General features: G+C 38.7%; 1 protein-coding gene across 1 annotated transcript in view; it reads right to left on the bottom strand.

Moving 5' to 3' along the window:
- Positions 1 to 11,337: 11,337 nt before the first annotated feature.
- The window catches only part of LOC140155635 (uncharacterized), a 28,679-nt gene continuing 16,652 nt past the window's right edge, over positions 11,338 to 23,364 (bottom strand). Inside the window, exons 4-7 of the mRNA XM_072178550.1 lie at positions 22,494 to 22,538; positions 21,296 to 21,405; positions 15,451 to 16,040; positions 11,338 to 14,140 (exon numbers count right to left, since the gene is read on the bottom strand). Coding sequence (XP_072034651.1) covers positions 12,715 to 14,040 — 1,326 coding nt within the window. The 5' untranslated portion in view covers positions 14,041 to 14,140; positions 15,451 to 16,040; positions 21,296 to 21,405; positions 22,494 to 22,538 and the 3' untranslated portion in view covers positions 11,338 to 12,714. The remainder of the gene's footprint in view (positions 14,141 to 15,450; positions 16,041 to 21,295; positions 21,406 to 22,493; positions 22,539 to 23,364) is intronic.

The following is a 23,364-nucleotide window of genomic DNA, read 5'->3' as shown; positions in this document are numbered from 1 at the left end:
ACAAAAGTTTTTTAGCCAAAGAGATACATACTGCAGTTACTGTCCGTTTTCCTATACACAATACACAGTGCTCTTACCATTGACGCGTAACCTCTACAAATAGCGTATGTTAGAAGTTAACGTCGCTGTGTGAAAAATAACCGGCCAATATTAAAAGTACTCTTCTAAAATTCTAGAAAATATAGTTTTGTAACATGTCCTAAATTTTTAGCTAATTTAGATGTTTGGAAATATTCGCACTTTGGTGTTTTAGTGTATGTTATAGGTAACAGTACATTGCCTAGTTAACGTCGCTGTGTGAAAAATAACCGGCCAATATTAAAAGTACTCTTCCGAAATTCTAGAAAGTATAGTTTTGTAACGTGTCCTCAGTTTTTGGCTAATTTAGGTGTTTGGAAATATTCGCACTTTGGTGTTTTAGGAAGGATATGTAAACGACAGATAACACCAAAAATATGAAGAAATTATTTCCAAACCGTGTTACAACCCACAGCCATTATGTTTCTCATTTTCAAGAATGTGGTTAACAATATGCACAGTATTGTCTCATTTCGTGAACAAAGGCCACACAGTAATTGTTACCTTGCGTTTGCTTTATAATCGTTCACCCAACTGAAACTATAATACCATTGCTCAAAACAGACACATGTGTGTGTGTGTGGATTTAACCAGAGAAAATCTGATGTAACATAGTTGAGCTGTTTTCAATGAGTGTTATCTTGGTTTAATAGCTTTTAATGGGGTTTAAGTCCTGCAAAGGTCGTGGTGAATTCTACTGTAGACATGACTGCATCATGACTTTTTAATTGGAACTATTGTATATTGGTGTTTACAAAAATACCAATTACAGCAACTCTTTCCTATACGGGGGCCCAGACAGTAGCCTCAAAGGGATCGATATTACATAACTGGTCATTCAGCCAACTGTAATGAGTCTGTTAAAAATGCAGTGGGGATCGCCCTGCAGGTAGAAAGGGTTTATTTTTGAAATGCTCTCTTTTCCAAATCAAAATTGGTATAACATGTATACATGTGCCGAATGAGGCTTTAAAATAGGCTACGAAAAATAATCTATTGCTGATATTGATGAAGTAGCTATCTTTAGGGACCGTTCACAAACACTTGTTAGGGGGGCCTGATGCAAAAGGGGGCTTAAAGGTTTTGAACCTCCTAGCGGGAGGGGGCTAAAAAAATTGACCACAGATTTTCCCGGGAAAATTGAGTTAAATATGCTTTTCTATGGGGTTGACCCATAATTTTCATGTCAAATAAGGGGGACCCTGAAATTTTTGAGATCTGAAAAGGGGTGGGGGCCGAAAATTTTTCGCGATTATTTTTTTTTGCATCAGCCTCCTCCCCCAACAAGTGTTTGTGAACGGTCTCTTACTACTTCTGATATTGGTATTGATGAAGTAGCTATCCACTGCTGATATTGGTATTAATGATGAAGCTGTCTACTGCTGACATTGTTACTGATGAAGTAGTAATCTATTGTTGATTAAAGAGGATTGAGGTCAATTTGCCTGCCAACCTGTTTTTTGTACTTCCTCTCTTTTTATTTATTTATTTTCAAATTTATTTAAGGTGGATCTTTTTGAATTGGATCTATTGCACATTGGGGTTTACAAAAATACCAATGCCAGCAACTTTTCCTGTACGGGTATCCAGACAGTAGCCTCAAAATGCCCGATGTCCCATAAATTTTAACACCATGGATACCAGTGTTGTAGAATGGGCGTCAAGTCTACACTACATCAAAAGGCAAAGCTGAAAAATGTTGCCGGACCTTTACCGCTAAATTTCAGATTCCTAGCACAGAAAAATCTGCTCCTGAAGTTCAGCATTCAGCATTATGCTCAAAGGAAAAGATAAAAAAGGAAGGGTTTATTTCAAACTCTAATGGTGACCCGCAGGTCAAATTGCTAGAATTGTACATTAAACACAACTAAACAGACACAATGCAATTTGCAGGCAGCAGCTTAATCAGCGCCACTATTGCCACATTGAAACAAACAACTATTCAAACATCCAATCCAACCCCATCCCCCAATAGGCAATGAGGATAAAGTGCCTTGCCCAAGAACACAACACGTTGGCACGAGCGGGGCTCAAAATCGCAACCTATGGATTATGAGTCGGGCGCCTTATCCATTCGGCCACACGTGCTCCCAAATAGCCAGATAGCCTTCACGGTCAAAAATGTTAGAAAGCTTCTTTAGGAATCTGCAACCAGATAAAGTTACTGGTCCTGATGAAATCATTGCAAGCGTCCTGAAGAAATACAGCACTGAACAAGACCAGTCAGTCTGCTGTTTGAGCTTTTCTTCTCCGAGGGAGTTTTCCCAAGCCAATGGAAGACTGCATTTGTCATCCGTATTCACAAGAGATTCGAAGTCTAATTCATCTATGTACCGCCCCTCTCTCTGCTCTGCATCATCATTAAGATCATGTAGGCTGTTGTACAGAACCAACTTCAGAAGTACCTCCTTGGAAAGCAACTGATATCAGATAGACAGTTTGGATTTAGGCCATACCACAGCTGACATCTTTACCATTCTGACCCAAGAGTGGTCCTACCCCGGGTCCAACTCCCTGGACAGAGGCAACGACCTGCGTCTGATTGCCCTGGATATCAAACAAGCATTCGATAATGTCTGGCATAATGGACTTTGATCGAAACTCAAGGCAAAAGGATTATCTGGCAAGCTGGTCATCTGGATTAGGAGCTACCCGACATACCGTATCGTTCCATCAAAGTTGTCTTTATCTGGCCAGTCATCAAGTACTTCCTCCATTAGGGGTCCAAATTAAACCCACTTTTGTTCTCTCTCTTCATTGATGACCTGGGTGATGCATGTGAAACTCAATTCTCCCTCTACGCAAATGATTCCACCTTGTTTTGTGAGATTACATCTAGAGACAAAGAAAAAAAGCGCAGTGATTTATAGTGCGCTACGCATATGCACAGCGCCTATACGTTGATCCACAAGCCTCAGCACAAATCCAGGTTGACGCTGATCACTTCGGTCCCACAGCATTCCATAAACCACTTAACAACAACACAGGGACTTTGCAGCTTCAAGAGCGCACACCCTAGATATTCCACAAATAACCTCCAAACAACACTGAGGACTTTTACTGCTAGCCTGAACAGAGACCTGGAGAAAATGAGAATATGGGCAGATAGGTATGACATATGGATGGTGACCTTCGAGACATCGAAACGCAATGAGAATATCAAGAAAGAGGAATCCAACCAAGCTAAATATTCTGTTTGGTACCACAAAACTGGCTGAGAAGGAGGAGCTGGAGATCTTGGGAGTCACAGACGACAGCAAGCTGACCTTGACAAAGCACATTTCTAACGTCTCATCCAGAGCAGACAGAAGCTGTACGCTCTGAGGAGAGTTGCAAATAAACTTGATGTCAGAGGCAGAGCAACTGTTAACAAGGCTCAATTTTGCAGTGTGATGGAATACGCCTCACTGTCACCACTCTTTGATTACTAGACTCTATCCAGAGAATTGAGAGGAAGACCCTTCGAATCATAGGCGTGAGCAAAGAAGCAAGTACAGAGCTGACCATCACACCTCTCCATCAAAGATGTCAAGCATGTCAAGAGGCTGCAACAACCTATATAAAATGAACACCACTTTGTGCCCACCAGATCTGAAGGCACAGCTACCGAAGTCATTTGAAGTCAGATGCCTTGTCCATGCCTTGTCATACTCTCACAGTACCAGTTTCTAGAACCATATCTACTGGCAGGACCTAGGGTAGTCGGACACATATATATCTGACAATGGCGCACCATCCTTCAAGATCATAGTGCATAAGCATCTTATCACATGTCTGATGCTTTGGCACATGTGTTTTTCTTTTATAGTGCCTAATAATCAAGTGGCTATATAAGTTCTTGAAATGTGTCACTCCTCATGGGCTATTGTTCACTCTAGCATTTAAAAACAAAAGTTTTTCAGCCAAAGAGACACTTTTTAATTGGAACTATTGTATATTGGTGTTTACAAAAATACCAATGACAGCAACTCTTTCCTATACGGGGGCCCAGACAATAGCCTCAAAGGGCTCGATGTTACATAACTGGTCATTCAGCCAACTGTAGTGAGCCTGTTAAAAATGCTGTAGGGATCGCCCTGCAGGTAGAAATGGTTTATTTTTTAAATGCTCTCTTTTCCAAATCAAAATTGGTATAACATGTACTACATGTGACGAATAAGGCCTTAAAATATGCTACAAAATCTATCTACATGTATTGCTGATATTGATGAAGTAGCTAACTTTAGGACCGTTCACAAACACTTGTTAGGGGGCCTGATGCAAAATGGGGGGGGGCTTAAAGGTTTTGAACCTCTTAGAGCGGGGGGGGCTAAAACATTGACCACATATTTTCCCGGGAAAATTGAGTTAAATATGATTTTCTATGGGGTTGACCCATAATTTTCATGTCAAAAAAGGGGGGCCCTGACTTGAAATTTTTGAGATCTGAAAAGGGGCGGGGGCCGAAAATTTTTCGCGATGAATTGTTTTTTGCATCAGCCCCTCCCCCCCAACAAGTGTTTGTGAACGGTCTGTCTCTTACTACTTCTGATATTGGTATTGATGAAGTAGCTATCAACTGCTGGTATTAATAAAGTAGCTGTCTACTGCTGATATTGTTATTGATGAAGTAGTTATCTATCATGTCTATTGTTGATTAAGGAGGATTGAGGTCAATTTGCCTGCCAACCAGGTTTTTTTTTGTACTTCCTCTCTTTTTTTATTTTTTTATTTTCAAATTTATTTTCCTCATTCTGCAGCTGTGAAAATAGCGTGGGAAATCTGTCCTCTTGTCTTTGTCATTGTTGTTTTGTGTGTGTGTTTGTTCTGTTTTGACCTTTTGGTTTATTTAAAAAAATCATAAAATCAGCCTTCTTTCTTTTGCGTGAAAATGTTTAGTAAATCATAGACAGTAACACCATGGCTGTCGAAAGATTTAAAAAAATTGAATGAGTCTCGTTCCCGCGAAAGAAATATATTTGTCCGTTGAAGATTGTATTAATAGAGTCTGACTAAACCCAGCAGGTGTCGGGAGTTCGACGGGAGAAGATGTGTTTTTGTGAAGTATTTCTGCTCGTTGGCATATAGTTCTGTCCCAATCTTGAAGTCACTGGTTGGATGTGTTTTTCTGGTATATGAAACGAACAAACAATTATAGAGAATAACACGTAAAATCCGAGGATTGCGGCCATACATGTATCAATCATTTTTACAAATCATTGTATCATTGACATCATTGTTGCTATCAACATGACCAATGTTGCCGTCAGCGCCTGTCAGGATTTGCTAGGTATGCAATTCTACTAACTTAAAGCCATAATGTACGATCTTATAATATGAAATTGGTTCATTTTTTTCAAACCTGATTTTTTTGCATTTTTGTAATGTTTACACATGTACCAACTTGCACCTAAATGGAATCGGCCAAATTTGTTGTCTTTGTAGGTCAACAGAGCAAAGTTTGACATATTATCATAATTTAAAAATTATGATAATATAATAGAACTGCGTGCTAAATGGCCAAAAATAACCAGTGGGGTTTCTTTCACTTTACCTTGTTATTTCAACCTAAAATGGGCGCAACCCTTCTCGTCAGTTATTTCTAATATTATTTCAACATTTTGAATAAAGAATAACAAAATCAAAATTTGACGGAAATCGTACATTAAGGCTTTAACAAAAGACAAAGTTATCGTAATGTTTAGTGTCAGTGTTGATATACAGATTTGTTTCTAATACTGTCAAGTTCAAATTTATGATGTTAAAGTAAAACATTGTAATCATCCACTTATCTTCCCTTATTCGCTCATCTCAATATCTGTTTCTTTTTGTCTGCTGCACACTGTATCCGTCATATAGCTTACATGCCGTATTCGTTTGGGCGGTAGTTTGTACGTACACATTCTAGCATTAGAAAGCTTTTTAACTGCATGTTTGGAACTATTTGTATCGGGTAAGCTTCTGCGTAGCCTTAAAGGCATTAGATCCGCAGAAGGGCTGACAACATCACGAAGCCGACACTTAAATAATGCAGCAGCGGCTTCCTCGTAATTCGGAAGCTGTATTTGATATGCATTTATACTTCCATCGTGTGCATTCTTTTCTCGTAATTTTGTGTTAAGTTTATCTAATTTGTAGATCTTTGATGTATCTTTAGCTAAAGATAGTCTCTTGCAATCATTCGGGAGCCATCCGTTAGTTGCAAACATTGATGCACGATTTGTAGTGCGAGTCGATTCATATAAACCACTGTTTTGTTCTTCGTCATCATCACTTTCAAGTTCTTGATTGACTCTATCCCAAAAAGTATCAATAGATTCGGCAACCGTGGCGTTTAATCGAGCTCGTCTAACAGATGAATGTATTAGATGTTCTCGTTCTGAAAGATCTCTTTCCATTCGCGTTCGTTTGATTTCAAATTTGGTTCCATACATAATTTGTACAATCGGTGGTGGAGTTGCTCTTTCCTTGTCAGATGCAAAATCATGAAAACCACTATGCTGTATTGTGTTCTCAAGCTCCCTGTTGACACCCATCATAGATCTGCCGTGATATCTAATAGTACTTTTTTCCTGACGCCTAATACCTCGAACAGTGTTACCCAATACTGCAGTTTCTCTTGCATTCATACGTCCGGCCATCTTAACATTTACATCAGGAAAGGTTAGTTTCAACTTTTGGTCATCAGGAGCTTCGTCAGTTAATGACGTCTGCCTTTGATTTAGTAGATGCTTATTTTCCATTCTGTTGTTATTGCAATCGATTATTGTATTGTCATCAGATCTGAAACTATCCATGGAGTATTTCGGAAACGTTTCGGAATCCATATTTTATTAAACTGAGCTAAACTGGACGCAATCAAAATAACCATTGGAGCATCATAATGATCACCAGAAGAGTATTGTTAGTTTTCGACGTTACCAAAATGTATTTGATTATCATTCAACATCCATTTTTCCAATATTACAATGGACAGTGATGAAGCAAACGTTTTGAATGAGTCTTGGTCGCGCGAAAGAAATATGACATACGAATATTGTTGTCCGTTTGGTTGAAGACCCAGCAGATTGGTAGATTTCGTAAGTTAGACGGGAGAAGATGTGGTTTTGTGAAGTGTTGCGGCTCATTGTCATATAGCTCTATCCCAATCGTGAAGTCACTAGTTGGATGTGTTTTTCTGATATATGAAACGTATAAACAATATAGAATAAACACGTAAAATCCGAGGACTGCGGCTATCCATGTATCAATGATTTTTATAAAATCATTGTATCGTTGAGATCATTGCTGCTGTTATTATACGTAGCCTTACCCAATTGAAGTTAATTATCTGCTCGAAGTCACGATGTACTAATTATTCGACGGTCTACTAATAACATTATCATTTGTTTAAATCAATAACTCATACTTTTTTAGCTTCATGACAACAGACATGTAATAACAGTTATATTAAAATATTGAAAAAGTATTAATCAACAGATAACTAGACCTATCTCAAGACTTTGCTCAATTATTGTAATATATAGGTCTATGTTAATGCAACCGATTTCTTTTGGCTAAAATATAATCACTTACAGAAATTTAAGTCTAGCCGATGGTAAATGAGTCCAACTGTCTGCGGAAATTTCATTTCCGTTGGGTTGGAAAGTTGTACGAAGAACAAGAAGCACACTGAAGTAAGGAAATTCGTACTAATGAAATCATCAATCATACCAATCAAATGATCATTATATCCAAATAGGCAATGGGCCATTCCATCTAAAATTCATACACCCCTATGAGCTCCTATGGAAGACATGACCTTAATCTCCTACACAGGGAGTGTGAATTTAAAATAGGGTTGACCTGATAATGGGGGATTCCATTTGATTTCTACACCCCTGTGTGGGAGATTAAGGTAATATCTTTCATAGGGGGTGTATGGATTTCAAATAGAATAGCCCAATCTGAATGGTAGCTAATCATACTAATGGTAGGCAAGCAATAACTTGCATGGTCACCAGAGAATTTGGTCCCGATTAGACTCAAATACATAAGTCTGGGAAAGAATATTTTGAATACTGTTATGTGCCCCCAAAATATTCCACAATATTCATTCATTCATTTTTTTATTCATTCATTCATTCATTCATTCATTCATTCATTTATTCATTCATTCATTCATGCATTCATTCATTCATTCATTCATTCATTTATTTTTTCACTCATACATCAAAGAAATATTTGTCATAACTCACACAATATCAGAAACAGAAAGACAACAATGCCACACGTTTACAATATTTTTACACTTTTTTTGTGTGAACGTAACCATCCCAGTTAACAAGTATTGCACAAACCCTCTTATAGTGAGTTTGAATTTTACTTGGTCTAGATATTCCATAGCGATGGTAAAAAGTGCTTGTCGCTCAGTCACAAAAATCTGTCATCCTGCAATTTTCTGTCAATTTTTTGAGAACAAATCTGAACCTAAAACTTAATTTTGGAGGTTTATAATTAAACAAAAAGGTATTTTTGACCCTTTTTCGCCGACTTGAACAGCTTGTGTGAAAAACGTATACCATGCTAGGCGTTCGTTGTGTGACCCATAGATATGGAATGTTAGATATTCCATAAGAGTAAAAACTGCCGGGGAAAAAGTGCTCTTTCCCTCACAAATACGTGTTGCCCTCCAATTTTCTGTGAATTTGTTGGAAACATATCTGAACCTAAATCTGAAATTTGGAGGTTTGTAATTAAATAAAAAGGTATTTTGACCCTTGTTTTCGCCGCGGTTTCTGACCGCATTGAACATGCTTCGTGTACAAAACATATAGCATGTATCTCGCGCTGAGTGCCCAGAACGATGATTTTACTGGACTGGGATTTTCCATAGCGATGGTAAAACATGCTTCTGCTTCATGCGCAGTAAATTCTGGCCCTGCAAGTTTCTCTTAATGTCTCAAAAACTTGTCTCAACCTAAATTTAAAATCTGGACGGGCACTGTTTACGAAAAAGTGATTTTTGAGATCTGTTTTCGCCACTGTTTCTGTGCCAATATGAATAGGTTTGTGTATGGAGCGTATTCGCTTGCATCTTAGCCGTCGTGTGGCCGATTGCGATGATTTAAAGTTGGGGTTCAAGTTGACGTCGTTGATAATCAAAATTTCAAGGAATTTTAAAAATAATTTGATCGCTTTATATCTTAATTTAACCCCCAAAATGTGTTGTTTGTGACAGCACTGCTAAGCGTCAGCGCAGTCACCGGAGCAGATCAGTTACATAATCCAATTAAAATGTGCTTAACAACAGGGGATTAAGGCCTTCGCAACCGGCAGACTGGCTAGGAATAAAATAATTGTCACATTCCACTAGGGTGCTTAGTTCAGGTGCTATAGAGTAAGGTCCGATGTATCATGCACAGAAGCGTAATTCTCAAAATGCACCGATCCAATCAAAATTTGTCTTAAATTACTCCTCTCTGCAAACCAAATAGGAAAATAATTTATTTGAGAAATGTATAACCTCAGAATCGGATGAAATGTTATGGCTGTACATATTACTATTGGACCTTGGCTGCATGAACTCCGATCGGACCATTTTTTTAAACTTTTAACCTCTGTGTATGAAAATTTTGACATTTGATCTATACGACCTTAACTCCTGAACTAAGCACTGTAGAAAACTATGACAATTGAGTTTCCAATTTAGATACATTACAACATGATGCGACTATTTTTTGTTAATTTGACCTTCGACCCCACGTGGGAACCACAGGGGCATCGAAATTGAAGTAATTGAGTAAATCTCTTGTATCAAAATATCCAGTGTATTTTGTGTGGCTCAATCCAGTAGTAAACATGCTTAGAAAAAAGGCAAAAGAATAGTCCTGGCTGTCATTGTCTCAATACAAGATAAGATGTGCTAAAAAGTCCTTGTCCTGTGGGGCAGGATTAAATAAAGGGATACAACCCTGGGCATGAGACATTAGGAATTATTTCCTAGCCTCTTAACCACATGATTGATGGGCTACAGTAGCTATTCAAGACACAGTGTATGTAAGGGATAAACTGTGCATATGAGATATAGGTTCAAGTTGGGGAAATGTTCACTCCGTGAACAATGAACAAAAATCAATCCCATAGAGTTCAATTCCCATTCTATAAAGCACAGTGTCAGTTTTAAAAAGGCTAAAGAGGGTTGAAAGTGCATTTTATTTAGCTATAAAATGAGACCAAAAGCATGTCAATACCTTCTTGCTCGGCAGAGATATCATCAATTAATTTGAGTCGCATTTGTAAAAACGTAACATCTCCACCTTTTTTAGGTGGCGAGTTCAAGACACATGACCATTTCAAATAATTTTGATTTTTTTTTTCGTGATATAAAATGTTATGACAAATTATTAAAATTTAGTATTTTTTTAAATATATTTTTGATATTTAACAGTCCTCGAAGTAAACATTATAAATTTAATTTCAAGAAGTTTAAACTGACTTTCAGCACCAAAATTCACTAACCTTGAATTTTCGATGTGTGACACACATCCTCATCAGAAGAAGTCCTAAGATGTTGTGATGGACTTGCCCATTTGTTGACCATTGGCGACATTCGAGTATTTTAATTTAATGATATGAACTTAAAGCGTATGTAGCTGGGATGAAAGGCCGACCACCAATTAAAAATTTTGACCTTTCATATTGAAGATTATACATTTTTTCCAAAGAGACTTATATTTTTTGGTGTTTTGAGGGAAAAATCTATATCTTCAATACGCAAGGTCAAGATTTTAAATGATAGAAGGCCTTTCATCCCATGATGGGCAAAAAGACACTTGAAGAAAAGCACGCTAACATTTTTAATGAATTTATTATTTTATTAACAACGTTCTTTTTATCATGTTTATTACAATGTTATACAAGAACAGTCTTAGCAGTAATATTAATGTTACATATTTCATACTCACTTACTATCAAGCTAGTAATAATACAATAGAGTACAAGTACTATAAAAATAAAAACAATTAAACATTGATTGTCTCGGGATGCGTCGCTTGCGTAGTGGAATGCGTCGTTTGCGTCGGGGAATGCGTCGTATGCAAAATGGAATGTGTCGTGTGCGTCGTGGAATGCGTCGTTTGCATCATGAAATGCGTCGTTTGCGTCGTGGAATGCGTCGTTTGCGTTGGGGAATGCGTCGTTTGCGTCGAGGAATGCGTAGTTTGCGTTGGGAATGCGTCGTTTGCGTCGTGGAATGCGTCGTTTGCGTCGGGGATTGTGTCGACATCACATTGTCAACTCCCAGGATTTTGTCAACAAAGTTTGTGACGTACATTTGGATAATAATGAGACCATAACTTGGTACGACGTTTCAGCGCTGTTTACTTTATGTGTACCACCCAAGGAAGCGGTTGATTGTGTTCGCGAATTTCAAAGGAAGGATATTACCCTGAAGGAGCGCACAGACCTCAGTCCCGACCAAGTTTGTGAAATTCTTGAACTGTGTCTGAATACAACCTATTTTGTCTACGGTGGCAAATTCTACAGACAACGCCATGGTTGTGCGATGGGTTCACCAGTATTACCGAATGTCGTAAACTTGTTTATGGAACAGTTTGAACAGTTGGCCCTTACATCGTATACTGGTACTCCCCGCTACGCAAAGATCAACTAGCTCCGTTCTTCGACCATATCAAAAGGACAACGTAGTAAGTTCACCCAGGAAGAACTGAAAGATGACAAACTTGCTTTCTTAGAATGTTTGGTCACCGTGCAAAGCGATGGCAGTCCAGAAACATCGGTATATCGCAAGGACACTTACACAGATCAGTATTATGTTGTTCGACTCGCTCGCACCACCCATTGATCCATATTAACTTGTAATACGGACTTTATTTCACAGAGCGAACACTATTCCCTGTCTACAATTCTGCCTTTTGAGGAATCCATTTCATTCTCTGGTGGAGATAGCCTGCACTCTCCTGTTCTATCTACGGTTGTGACTTTTGAGGAATCCATTTCATTCTCCGGTGAAGATGGCCTGCGCTCTCCTGATCAGGAAGATACCTCTCAGGTTGAACTCGAAGGTGACATGTGATACAACAACATCCGCTTCGCAGGTCAATGAACTTTTACCGCCAGAAGATCAGTCGGGCTGATGATGCGTTCAGGATAGAACGTGAAAATTTCCCACTCAAAAAAAACCGTAAGTCCAGTTGCCTAGATTGTAGTTCAAAATATTATAGTATATCACGATATAATACAAATTTTATGATAAATTATTAAAATTTGACATTTGTAAAATTTTTGATATTTATCAGTCCTCGAACCAAGCTTTATAAATCTGATGATATGTACTTAAAGTGTATGTAGCTGGGATGAAAGGCCAACGATCAATTGGAAATGTTGACCTATCATATCATGCATATTGAAAATATACATTTGTCCCCAAAAGACCTAATTGTTTTGGTGTTTTCGGGGGCAAAATCCATATTTTCAATACGAAAGGTCAACATTATCTATTGATCGTCGGCTTTATTTTATCCCAGCTACATACACTTATTAAAATTTAATGGTGAAACCGGTACAAGAGCTTTTATCGTGTTTTATAGTATAACGACACCAAGTGATTATCTTACATATACATAAAAGTATTTAGCATAATGCTTACAACAAAGTTTAAAAATCGTGTTCGATATTAAAAGATGAGGTCACTGATTTCAGAGTAAATACTAGCACCAGAAATATATTGACGCCATTATACAGCCCAAAGAAAAATTGATCGACAATCTTAGCCGCATCTCTCCACTCTTGCAGAGGAGCCTCGTCCTCCTCATTTTTCTTTTCTTCTTCTTCCTTAGTTAAAAGTAATTGTCTGATTTTGTGGACATCTGATTCCAACATACCGCATCCGTCTGTGTTTGTGGTTGTGTCTTTTGAGGAAACCATTTCATCCTCTGGTGAAGATGGACTCTGCTCTCCTGCTATATCTGTGGTTGTGATCTCTGAGGAATCCATTCCATTATCTAGTGAAAATGGCTTGCGCTCTCCAACTATGTCTACGTTAGAGACTTTTGATGAATCCATTCCATTCGCTGGTGAAGATGGAATGTTGTCTCCTGTGATATCTGTGGTTGTACCATTTAAGAAATCCATTTCAGTCTCTGGTGAACAAGGATTACTTTCTCCTGCAAAACCATCATCCTCCGCGTATACATCGACGAATGATTCAGTCTCACTATTGCGACGGCCATCGCTCCGGTTGTTTTCACCCCAAAAGCCAACAAAGGGAGTCTTTAAAAATTGGCTGATTTTGTAGACTGGTGATTTCAACATACCGCCTTCACTCATTTCATCCGTCTTTGTCTGTGGTTGTGATCTTTGAGGAATCGATTTTATTCTCTGGTGGAGATGGACTGGGCTCTCCTGCAGTTTATGTTGCTGTACCTTTTGAGGAATCCTTGCAATCTCTGGTGAAGATGGTCTGCGCTCTTCTGCAATGTCTACAATTGTGACTTTTGAGGAATCCATTTCATTCTCTGGTGGAGATGGCCTGCGCTCTCCTGTTCTATCTACGGTTGTGACTTTTGAGGAATCCATTTCATTCTCCGGTGAAGATGGCCTGCGTTCTCTTGTTCCATCTACGGTTGTGACTTTTGAGGAATCCATTTCATTCTTGGGTGAAGATGGTCTGCGTTTTCCTGCTGTGTGTACGGTTGTGACTTTAGAGGAACTCATTCCATCCTCTGGCATGTCTGGTGAAGATAGACTTCGATCTCTTGCAATGTTCATGGTTGTGACTTTTGAGGAATCTATTTCATTCCCAGGTGGACTGCGCTCTTCTGGAAAACCAACATTATATGTATGTATTTTGACGACTGATTTATTCTTATTATTGTGGTTGCCACCTTCAGCAGATGTACTGTCGTTCCTCTTGGTTTTACAGCAACCGCCAACAACGCGAGCCATGTAGACGAAGATGAAAACTCGTAATCGTGGCCCCATCCGAGAGCAGTTTTAGGGTCTTGATGATGAATGTGCAGAATCCAAGTAGATATCAAAACACACATTCCCACCCAACATATCATGATCGTAAAGTACTCAGCTGCACAGAAAAACAAAAACAACGAAAATGAAGGATCAATAAAACAAACAAAATATACTTTTCAAAAGTTAGAGATTTGGTGTTTATAGGATAGGAGCTTACAGACCTTTCTTACAATTGAATACATGAATCCAAAACCCACCCAAGTCCATGGGAAGTGATTTTGAGAAAAAAACCTGTGTATCATTTTAATTCCTTCAGTTAGATTTACCTGGTCAATATGGTAAATTGTACGTGCAAATGGGTGGGTTAAACTGTATCAGGTATGACGATTAACATTTCAGGGACTTCGTGGGGTTCATGTTAAATTCTGGACTTGGGTGGTTTTTTTAATCATATACAAAGACAATAATGTTGGAATGATATTACCACTAGTAAGATAATACAAAATAAAGCACACAGTTATGTATAATGTTGATAAGCATTCTGCCATGTAATATAAACCACACACTTTCCTTGATTAAACCTTTTTTTTTTTTTCAAAAATCACTCTCCAGCAATGAAGATGTTACAAGTGGACTTTTATACATACTGGATTTCAATCAATGTGTTACAAGACTCAAATCATGGACTTGGGTTGATTCTTTCATACATGCTATTTTTCACATGCTCAATAGACAACACTTTCACATGCTTAACTCAATTTGGCAAAAGTATGGACTTGGGTGGCTTTTGTATTCATATATTCAATTGGTACCTTCCTGGCGTTGATGGGGTGAACACCCGGGTGAACATCGATATCACGTAGACCTACTATAAAACAACGAAAACGCGGTCAAGAAGGATATCACGTTATACCCCTCTTGATCTCGCCTTCGTTGTTTTGTAGTACGTGATTTTATTTCGTAGTACTTTACAGCGCAGATGAGCGCAGGCCATCTTCACCAGAGAATGAAATAAATAAATGATCTTGTATCTTGTACTTTATAGTACTTAACAGTACTTTATAGTATGTGATATCGATATTCAGGAAGATACCAATTATAGGAATTGTCTATAGCGTTGTTTGTCTTTCGATCTTTAACAGATTTTAACATTTATAACGCCATTCAATGTGCTGAATTGAGAAAAATCTGGATTTAATTGGTGACATTTATAGATTAAGGTCTGACTCGCAACATTAGAACTTAAAAAATGAACCATGAAAGTATTCCGTCCTTTAGTGCAGACGTTAAGCCGTCGGTACTTTGTACAATGAGCAATAATTATACTCCCTGTGTACATCGTAGTTGGTATCGAATGGAGTATTGTACAGTGTAAACCCCTAATTGTCCCGGGAAGTTCTAGGCCATGTACCAAGCTGTACTTACTCAGTAACGGGAAGAAATCCGCACTTGGTGGCACAATACTCATCACATACTCATTGAAAACTACCAGGGATAGTAAGGTCGTCACAGCCAGACCCATTTTTTCACCAGATTCTGGTTGGAGGTAAAATACTAGCCCTGATAATGACGAAATGATGAAATAAGGTACCAACAAGGTGAACAAATAGAAAGTAAATTTTCGCTTCAGTTGTAGTGCGAAATATGTCTCTGGCCATATCAGGACATCAGAAGAGACAATATTAGTATCTGATGCATTTAAACTTGAAGGAATGATATAGGCAATCACTTCACGGTAAGCCATAGCGGACATCAGATCCCATTCGCCGTTCGCGTGGTACTCCGAATGTGCATCGAATCCAGCAACTCCCCCTAGTATGTCTAGGTTTACTAAAGTACCATCATAACTCCAGGAACCAAAGCGAAGAATGCACTCTTGTCGGTCGAAAGGGAACGAGATTAACCTCATCTGACAGGCCGACCGCAGAGTGGCTTTTACGGTCCACCGTACTGTACCGTCGGAACTAACCAAGACTTTCAAGCCTTCCGCTTTTATATCATTGGAATCACCAACGCTTCAAAAATATACAACACACAAAAAAAACAAGTATTAGTCACTATAGTTCCATATAAAAAGTTGCATTCACAGCTATTCACACTCTCAGTAAAAGGTTCTAAAAAGCCTGAAAGAACCCTTTTTGTTAATTTAATATAGCGCCCTCTAGAAAAAGTTCTTTAAAAAGATAGAAATCTCATAGCTCTTTAAAGGGTTCTTCATCCCTTTGTAGAAGCATTTTTGGCTCGGGATTTTTGGCCTGTATAGATTATTTTGGTTCGTTACAAACCCGTTGTGGGTACCAAAATAGAGGTTAGATTATGATTATAGAAGCCTTTTTCACGTGAGGCATGTGTACTAATAGTCTCGGTCCCAGCCGATTTGTGCTCCTTCGTCACTAAACAAACCGAGGAACACAAACCGGCTGGGACCGAGACAAGTGTACTAACGCGAGTAGCGCCTGCGCTATTGAAATGAGCTTAATTTGTATATTATAAACAATATATTTATGAAAGCGGAATTAGTAGATACATACAAAATCAAGAACTTCTCAGACTTCATTTACTTGAATCAATAGACTTACTTCATACCAAGTATCCTGATGTAGGCTTTGTAATCATGAGTGACTTTAATAGAATGCAAATCAACAACATTCTTTATAACTGTAATTTGAAACAATTGATCAAGTTTCCCACCCGTGGTCAAGCCACTCTGGACCTTGTACTAACTAACATTGGCGCTCATTATAATGAGCCCATTCCCTTATCTGCTCTTGGGAAGAGTGACCATATAAGTATCATGTGGAAACCTTTAGAGCATGTTGCCAAACATTCCAATGTCGAAAGGACATATCGCTCCATGAAAGAGCACCAAATCAGAGAATTTGGTAACTGGATCCAGCACAAAGACTGGACCAATGTCCTTAACGCCAGCAACACTCAGCAAAAAGCTGATGCTCTCTATGAGTCTCTCCATGGTGTTGTAGAGTCATTCTTCCCTCTAACCACAGTAAAGGTTCATAATAATAATAAGCCCTGGATGTCTGATAAAATCAAAAAACTTGTCAAAAAAGACAGCTTGCCTTTTCAACAGGTAACAATGAGGTGTACAAGAAGCTGCGTAACAAGGTACAACGAGAAATTAAGAGGGCTAAGCAATTCTATTATGCTAACAGGGTTCGTAATCTTCAGGCTACCAATCCACGGAAGTGGCATCAGCAAATCAAGACCATGACGGGAAATACAAAATCTGAAGTCAGCATACCTGTCCCAGGGGTGGACAATGATGATCATGTTGCCATTGCGAATAAAATCAATGATCAGTTTGTGCAGGTCTCCTCCCATATGACACCTTTGGATCTTTGCAATCTTGAGACCTACTTACCGGCCATTGATTCCCCTCCATTGCTCTACCCATGGGATGTGTATGCTGAACTCAGTAAAGTTAAAGCCAGTAAAGCATGTGGCCCAGATGGGGTTTCCCCAAGGTTGATCAAGGAATTCGCATACGAATTAAGTATCCCTGTAACTGACATTTTGAATTGTTCTTATCACGAGGGAGTGGTCCCCACACAGTGGAAAAAAGCCATCGTTGTTCCGATCCCCAAAACAAAACCTCCCAAGGTCGATAAACTTAGACCTGTCTCCTTGACCGATGTTTTGTCAAAAATAGGTGAAGAATTTTTATAAACTGGTATTTTTGTTAGCCAAATCCAAATAGAAATTACTCACGAATCTGAGCTTTCGCCATCTTGGCTGATGGCTTGATCACAGATGAACTGGTCCACTGCTTTTCCCGCGAGACTTGGTTGCTAAGGACGCATCCTCGTTACCCGGAAGTGATGTTGATTTTAGCAGTGGGTCATATACATGATCTAGAAAGTGTGCTAGATCTAGAAAAATGAGCACACATATGAAAAGCTTAAGAAAGACCCGACCCAAGTGTACAAACGGAAATTGCTTGAGATTTTAAAGAGGTTGAAAGAAGAGAAAAAGATAGATGAGGGTCAATATAGATTGTTGTATCCTACTGCAGAAAGTGTTCCGAGATTATATTGTACTACTAAAATCCACAAGGAAGGAAATCCCATCAGGCCCATTGTGGATTATACGGGGTCGTTGGGCTACCAAACATCTAAAGCTCTCGCTGAAATTCTGGGCCCCTTAGTTGGTAACACAGAGCATCATGTTGTTAATTCTAAGCAGCTGGCTGAAGAGATGACAGGTGTACTGATTGAAGATAATGACATCTTCAATTCCCATGACGTGGTGTCATTATTTACGAACACGCCCATTGAAAAGTCGCTCAATGTGATCAAAGACAGGCTAGAAAAAGACACTCAGCTCAATTCAAGAACAAATCTCACCCCCGACGACATCTTACAGCTTCTCCAATTTGTTTTAACTACGACATACTTCAGCTTCCGTGGATCTATATATCGCCAGGTTTTCGGGGCAGCGATGGGCAGTCCCGTCAGTCCAATTGTAGCAAACCTCTTCATGGAATGGTTGGAGCAGGAGGCTATAACAACAGCGCCCCTAGACTGCAAGCCTAAGCTATGGAGAAGATATGTCGATGACATATTGGAAATTATCAATAAAGACTCTACACAAAAGCTCACTGACCACCTCAACACTACCGATCAATCAGGAAACATAAAGTTTACCTACGAAGAGGAGAAAGAGGGCCAAATACCATTCCTGGACACTTTGCTCATTCGTAAACAAGATGGTACGGTCAAACTGCTGGTGTATCGCAAAAAACCCACACCGACCAATATTTAAGTTTCAAATCTCAGCACCCACTTCACCAGAAACTGGGTGTAATCAGGACATTGATGGATAGAAAAGACAAGATTGTGACGGAGGAAGAAGACAAAAAAGAGGAGGAGCAAAGAATTATTAAGGCGCTGGCGGTCTGTGAATACCCCCGATGGGCAGTGGACAGGGTGAAACAACAGATGAAGGACAAAGCAACAGCATCAAAACCACAGAAAAACAAACGAGAACCCAATTAAAGGCATGGTTGTAATACCCTATGTGGAGGGTACATCTGAGAAACTCCAAAGAGTCTTTCGTAAACATGGGTTTACAACGGCCATGAAACCAACCAACACGCTCAAAAGTATTCTTGTCCACCCCAAGGACAAAAAGGACATTGACCAAACCAGCGAAGTCGTGTATGACATTCCATGCAAAGGTTGCAACAAATCCTATATAGGAGAGACTGGAAGGCCGTTTGGGGTAAGAAAGAAAGAACACCAGAAAGACGCCGACAAGATTGCGACTAAGAACTTTACAAGAGCCAACAGAAAGCTATCCACCACAGAGCAGCACAAATCAGCAATAACCGACCACATAGCGCAAGATAACCATGTCATCGACTGGGAGGGGGCCAAATTACTCGACAGAGACTCTAATGCGTTCACGAGGAGAGTCAGGAGGCCATCCAAATCAGAAGGAGGGGCAAAATCTCACTCAATCGTGACGAAGGTGCACACTTTCTAGATCATGTATATGACCCACTGCTAAAATCAACATCACTTCCGGGTAACGAGGATGCGTCCTTAGCAACCAAGTCTCGCGGGAAAAGCAGTGGACCAGTTCATCTGTGATCAAGCCATCAGCCAAGATGGCGAAAGCTCAGATTCGTGAGTAATTTCTATTTGGATTTGGCTAACAAAATACCAGTTTATGATTTCAACAATCCTACCAAATGAATCTCTTTACTGAGGTGAAGAATTTGTTGTGAAGTGGATGTTGGAAGACATCGAAGACAAAATTGACCCCCAACAGTTTGGTAACATCAAGGGTATCTCGACTTCCCACTACTTGATCAACCTCCTCCACACTCTTCATCAAGGTGCTGACAGGGTCAACAACGTGGGAACGGTGGTTCTGACGGACTTCTCCAAAGCGTTCGATATGATAGACCATAACATCCTCATTGAGAAATTTATCCACTTGTGAGTCCGCAGATCCATCGTTCCCTGGTTGTGTGACTTTATCAGCAACCGTATGCAATGTGTTCACTACAATCAGTCACTCTCTGAGTTCAAAGTTCTCAATGGTGCCCTCCCACAGGGGACTAAACTCGGCCCAATTGGCTTCCAGGTTATCATTAATGATGCAGTCCAGTCCAAAGATGCAAGCATCAACTGTTGGAAGTACGTGGATGACCTGACACTTGCTGAAAATCGTCCGTATTCCCAACCAAGCAAGCTTCAAGACACACTGGACGAGTTCACTGAGTGGACAAACAAAAACAAGCTTAGCTTGAACCCTAGCAAGTGTCAGGCCATCCAGGTCTGTTTCAAAAATGAACCACCGCCCCCTATTGAGCTTAAGATAGCTGGTAAGCCCTTGAACTATGTAACTGAGGCTAAGATACTAGGGGTTCACCTTCAAAATGACTTGAAATGGGACAAAAATGTTAATGAAATAACAAAGAAATCCAACCAGAAGTTGTAGATGCTTAAACTGCTAAAAAAAATTGGTTTCAATGACGAAGAACTAATTACTGTGTACAAAGGTTATGTGCGCCCTATTCTTGAGTACGCAGATGTCACCTGGCACTCCTCGTTAACAACAAATCAGACAAAGTCACTTGAACAACTCCAAAGACGTGCATGCAGGATCATTTTAGGCCAGCGATTTACTATGCTGAGGCGGTGCAAGCTTGCGACCTTGAGCGCTTGTCAGATAGAAGAGAAGATCATTGTCGAAGGTTAGCCGAAGGGCTTGCCGACTCAGACCGTACCAAAGATCTTCTTCCTCCATCTAGACAAAGTGCTCATGGTCGCAACCTTCGCAATGCGCATAAATTCACCCAACTGCGGTTCAGAACCTCTCGCTTCCAAAATAGTCCCATACCATACTTTGTGGACCTGCTAAATAAGTAATGTGTAATTTTTCTTTTTTATTCATGTGCTCATTGTATCCTGCATGCACAGTGGCCGTGCAATAACCCCCCCTTTTCTGAAGTGTATTTTGCAATGTGTTTCTTTCCTTTTCTTTTCTTTATTAATATTTAATGATACTATTTTAAAAGTGCAATATTAGTTTTTGTAAATGAAATTTTATACCATTTTATGTGTTTTATAGATGTTATTCTTTAAAAATATTTTTGAATGTTTGTTGTTTTTATCTTTGTAAATTTATCATGTAATTTGACCTTCGGGTCACCTTTTGATAATAAAATATGAATATGAATATGAATATGAATATGAATATGAATATGAATACAAAAGGTTGAAGTATGCAAAATATATTATACCCATTATACAAAGTGAGGTCTGGTATCCAAATAAACTCTGCTGGAATCACAAGTTGTGTTTTTCCTCCGAACTCAGTTTCATTCCACGTCAGAAACGCGTCTTTCCACACCTGCAATCGAAAAAAATCAAAACTAAAAACAAAAGCACAAACCCACAGACATTATTATTATTGTTATTGTTATTGTTATTGTTATTATTATTATTATTATTATGTTGTTGTTGTTACTGTTGTTGTTGTTATCATACTATAATAATTTTCTTTTTTTTTCTTTTTTCTTTTGGAGCTTTGTCATCATGCATTTTCGTTAAGAGAAATGAAAAGGAACTATATATTATTAAGGTGTGGCTTTTCTCGGATCGACTTGGAACTCTCGGAATACTACTGTGCTGATATATTAGTAAGTTCGAAGCATGTTTCCGCCCAGGCAGTACATTTTATTTGCTATTTCTTATTAGAGAAACCAGTAGGAACAACCCGGTAAAAGTAGGTATTCAGATAACATCATAGCCATGATTCGGTATTTTGTTTGGACCCTCTAAAACATCACCAGATAGCCATTAGTCTCAAATTTGTTACCATTATTTTTTGCTAAAGACGGGTATGTGGTTAAATATTGATGATAGTTGCTAAATTAAGGGGCAGGGGTAGCATTATGGCGCATTTCGCCAGTTTTACTCAGTCAAATTTCACAATTTTGGTCTTAGGTATGAACTGCAGCATTATAATAAATAAACGAAAAATAATTTCCGGCTATCCATGTCTTGAACAGAGGTCACAAGGTCACATGGCCGTGAAAATTACTGCAAATTAGATGTTATATGACCTTTTAACCCCTGTTCAAATCAGAACTGCTTTAAAATAATGTCTCATTATATTTTGTGCTTCTGCAGATAATATCTATGCAAAAATACAAAATTATGGCAATTGTAGCCAAGTTTAGACTTTTTACTACCTGGTGATGTTCTGGAGGGTCCAAACAAACTACCCAAAGTGTTTAATATTTGTCATGTGGTCATCTGAATGCCTACTTTTCCCAAGGTGTTCTTATCGAGTTCTCTACATAGAGAAGAAAGAAATAAGTAGGGATTATGTGAAAATCTACTACCTTCTACAATGTCTACTGCCTGTGTGAAACATGCTCCGATCTTACTGATATTTTAGCACAGTAAATTGGTTTGCGAATTGCGAATACTTACTTGCCGTACCCAAACATTAAGCTCAATTTGATGATTTATTTCTTCCTATAAGGAGAACAAAAGGCAAAAAATAAAAAACGAGTTACAATAAATAGTAACAAGGTCATAAATAATTTATTAATAAATAATACAATAAAATAATAAAATCTATTTATTTATTTAACAGGTCAAATAGGTACATTGTTCAATACTATACATATTTTTATGCCCATAACATATTAGGCCCTAAAAATTTATTTGTCATCGGATTTTTCCCCTTAAAAAGACAAAATTGATGTTGAATATATCAATCATTTCACTAATAAGCTTGTCATTAATTTTTATCCACAAATCAATACAGGATAGGTCTTAGATAATGACTTCCTCCATGAGCTTCTATGGTTTTAATTTAATATACACAGTCCCCGGGACACAGTCCTTCAACATTGGGTCCCTTATCAACCAATTGTCACCCATTTTGCCACTCCTGTGCATCTTCTAAACACCTGACATGACTGATATCAAGGATGGCTCGTTTTCAATCCAGATTGACACCTGACACATTCAGATTGGTCAAGTTACTTTTGGACGAAAATATGATATTTTCTTTTGAATTCACACATGACCAAAAGTTTTCCTATCAACAATAAAGCAATGAAAAATCACCCTGTACTACGCCGCAATTGCTTTGCGGTGTGGTGTGTTGCAGATATATCGATTACGTTTTGCGCAACTTAACGCAACTCGTCGCATTTCCAAGTTAAAATGTATTTAACTTTTTATTGTGATATCGCAATGCAGTTAGTTTGCACTACGATGCAGTGCACTGCATCACAAAGTAATTGCGGTGTACTATGAACGGACCTTTAATGCGATGTCTGAAAAAACACCG

This window comes from Amphiura filiformis, chromosome 6 (genome assembly GCF_039555335.1).
Source record: "Amphiura filiformis chromosome 6, Afil_fr2py, whole genome shotgun sequence".
Lineage (NCBI taxonomy): Eukaryota > Metazoa > Echinodermata > Ophiuroidea > Amphilepidida > Amphiuridae > Amphiura > Amphiura filiformis.
The sequence above is the reverse complement of the archived record's forward strand: the minus strand, read 5'-3'. Positions and strand labels throughout refer to the sequence as shown.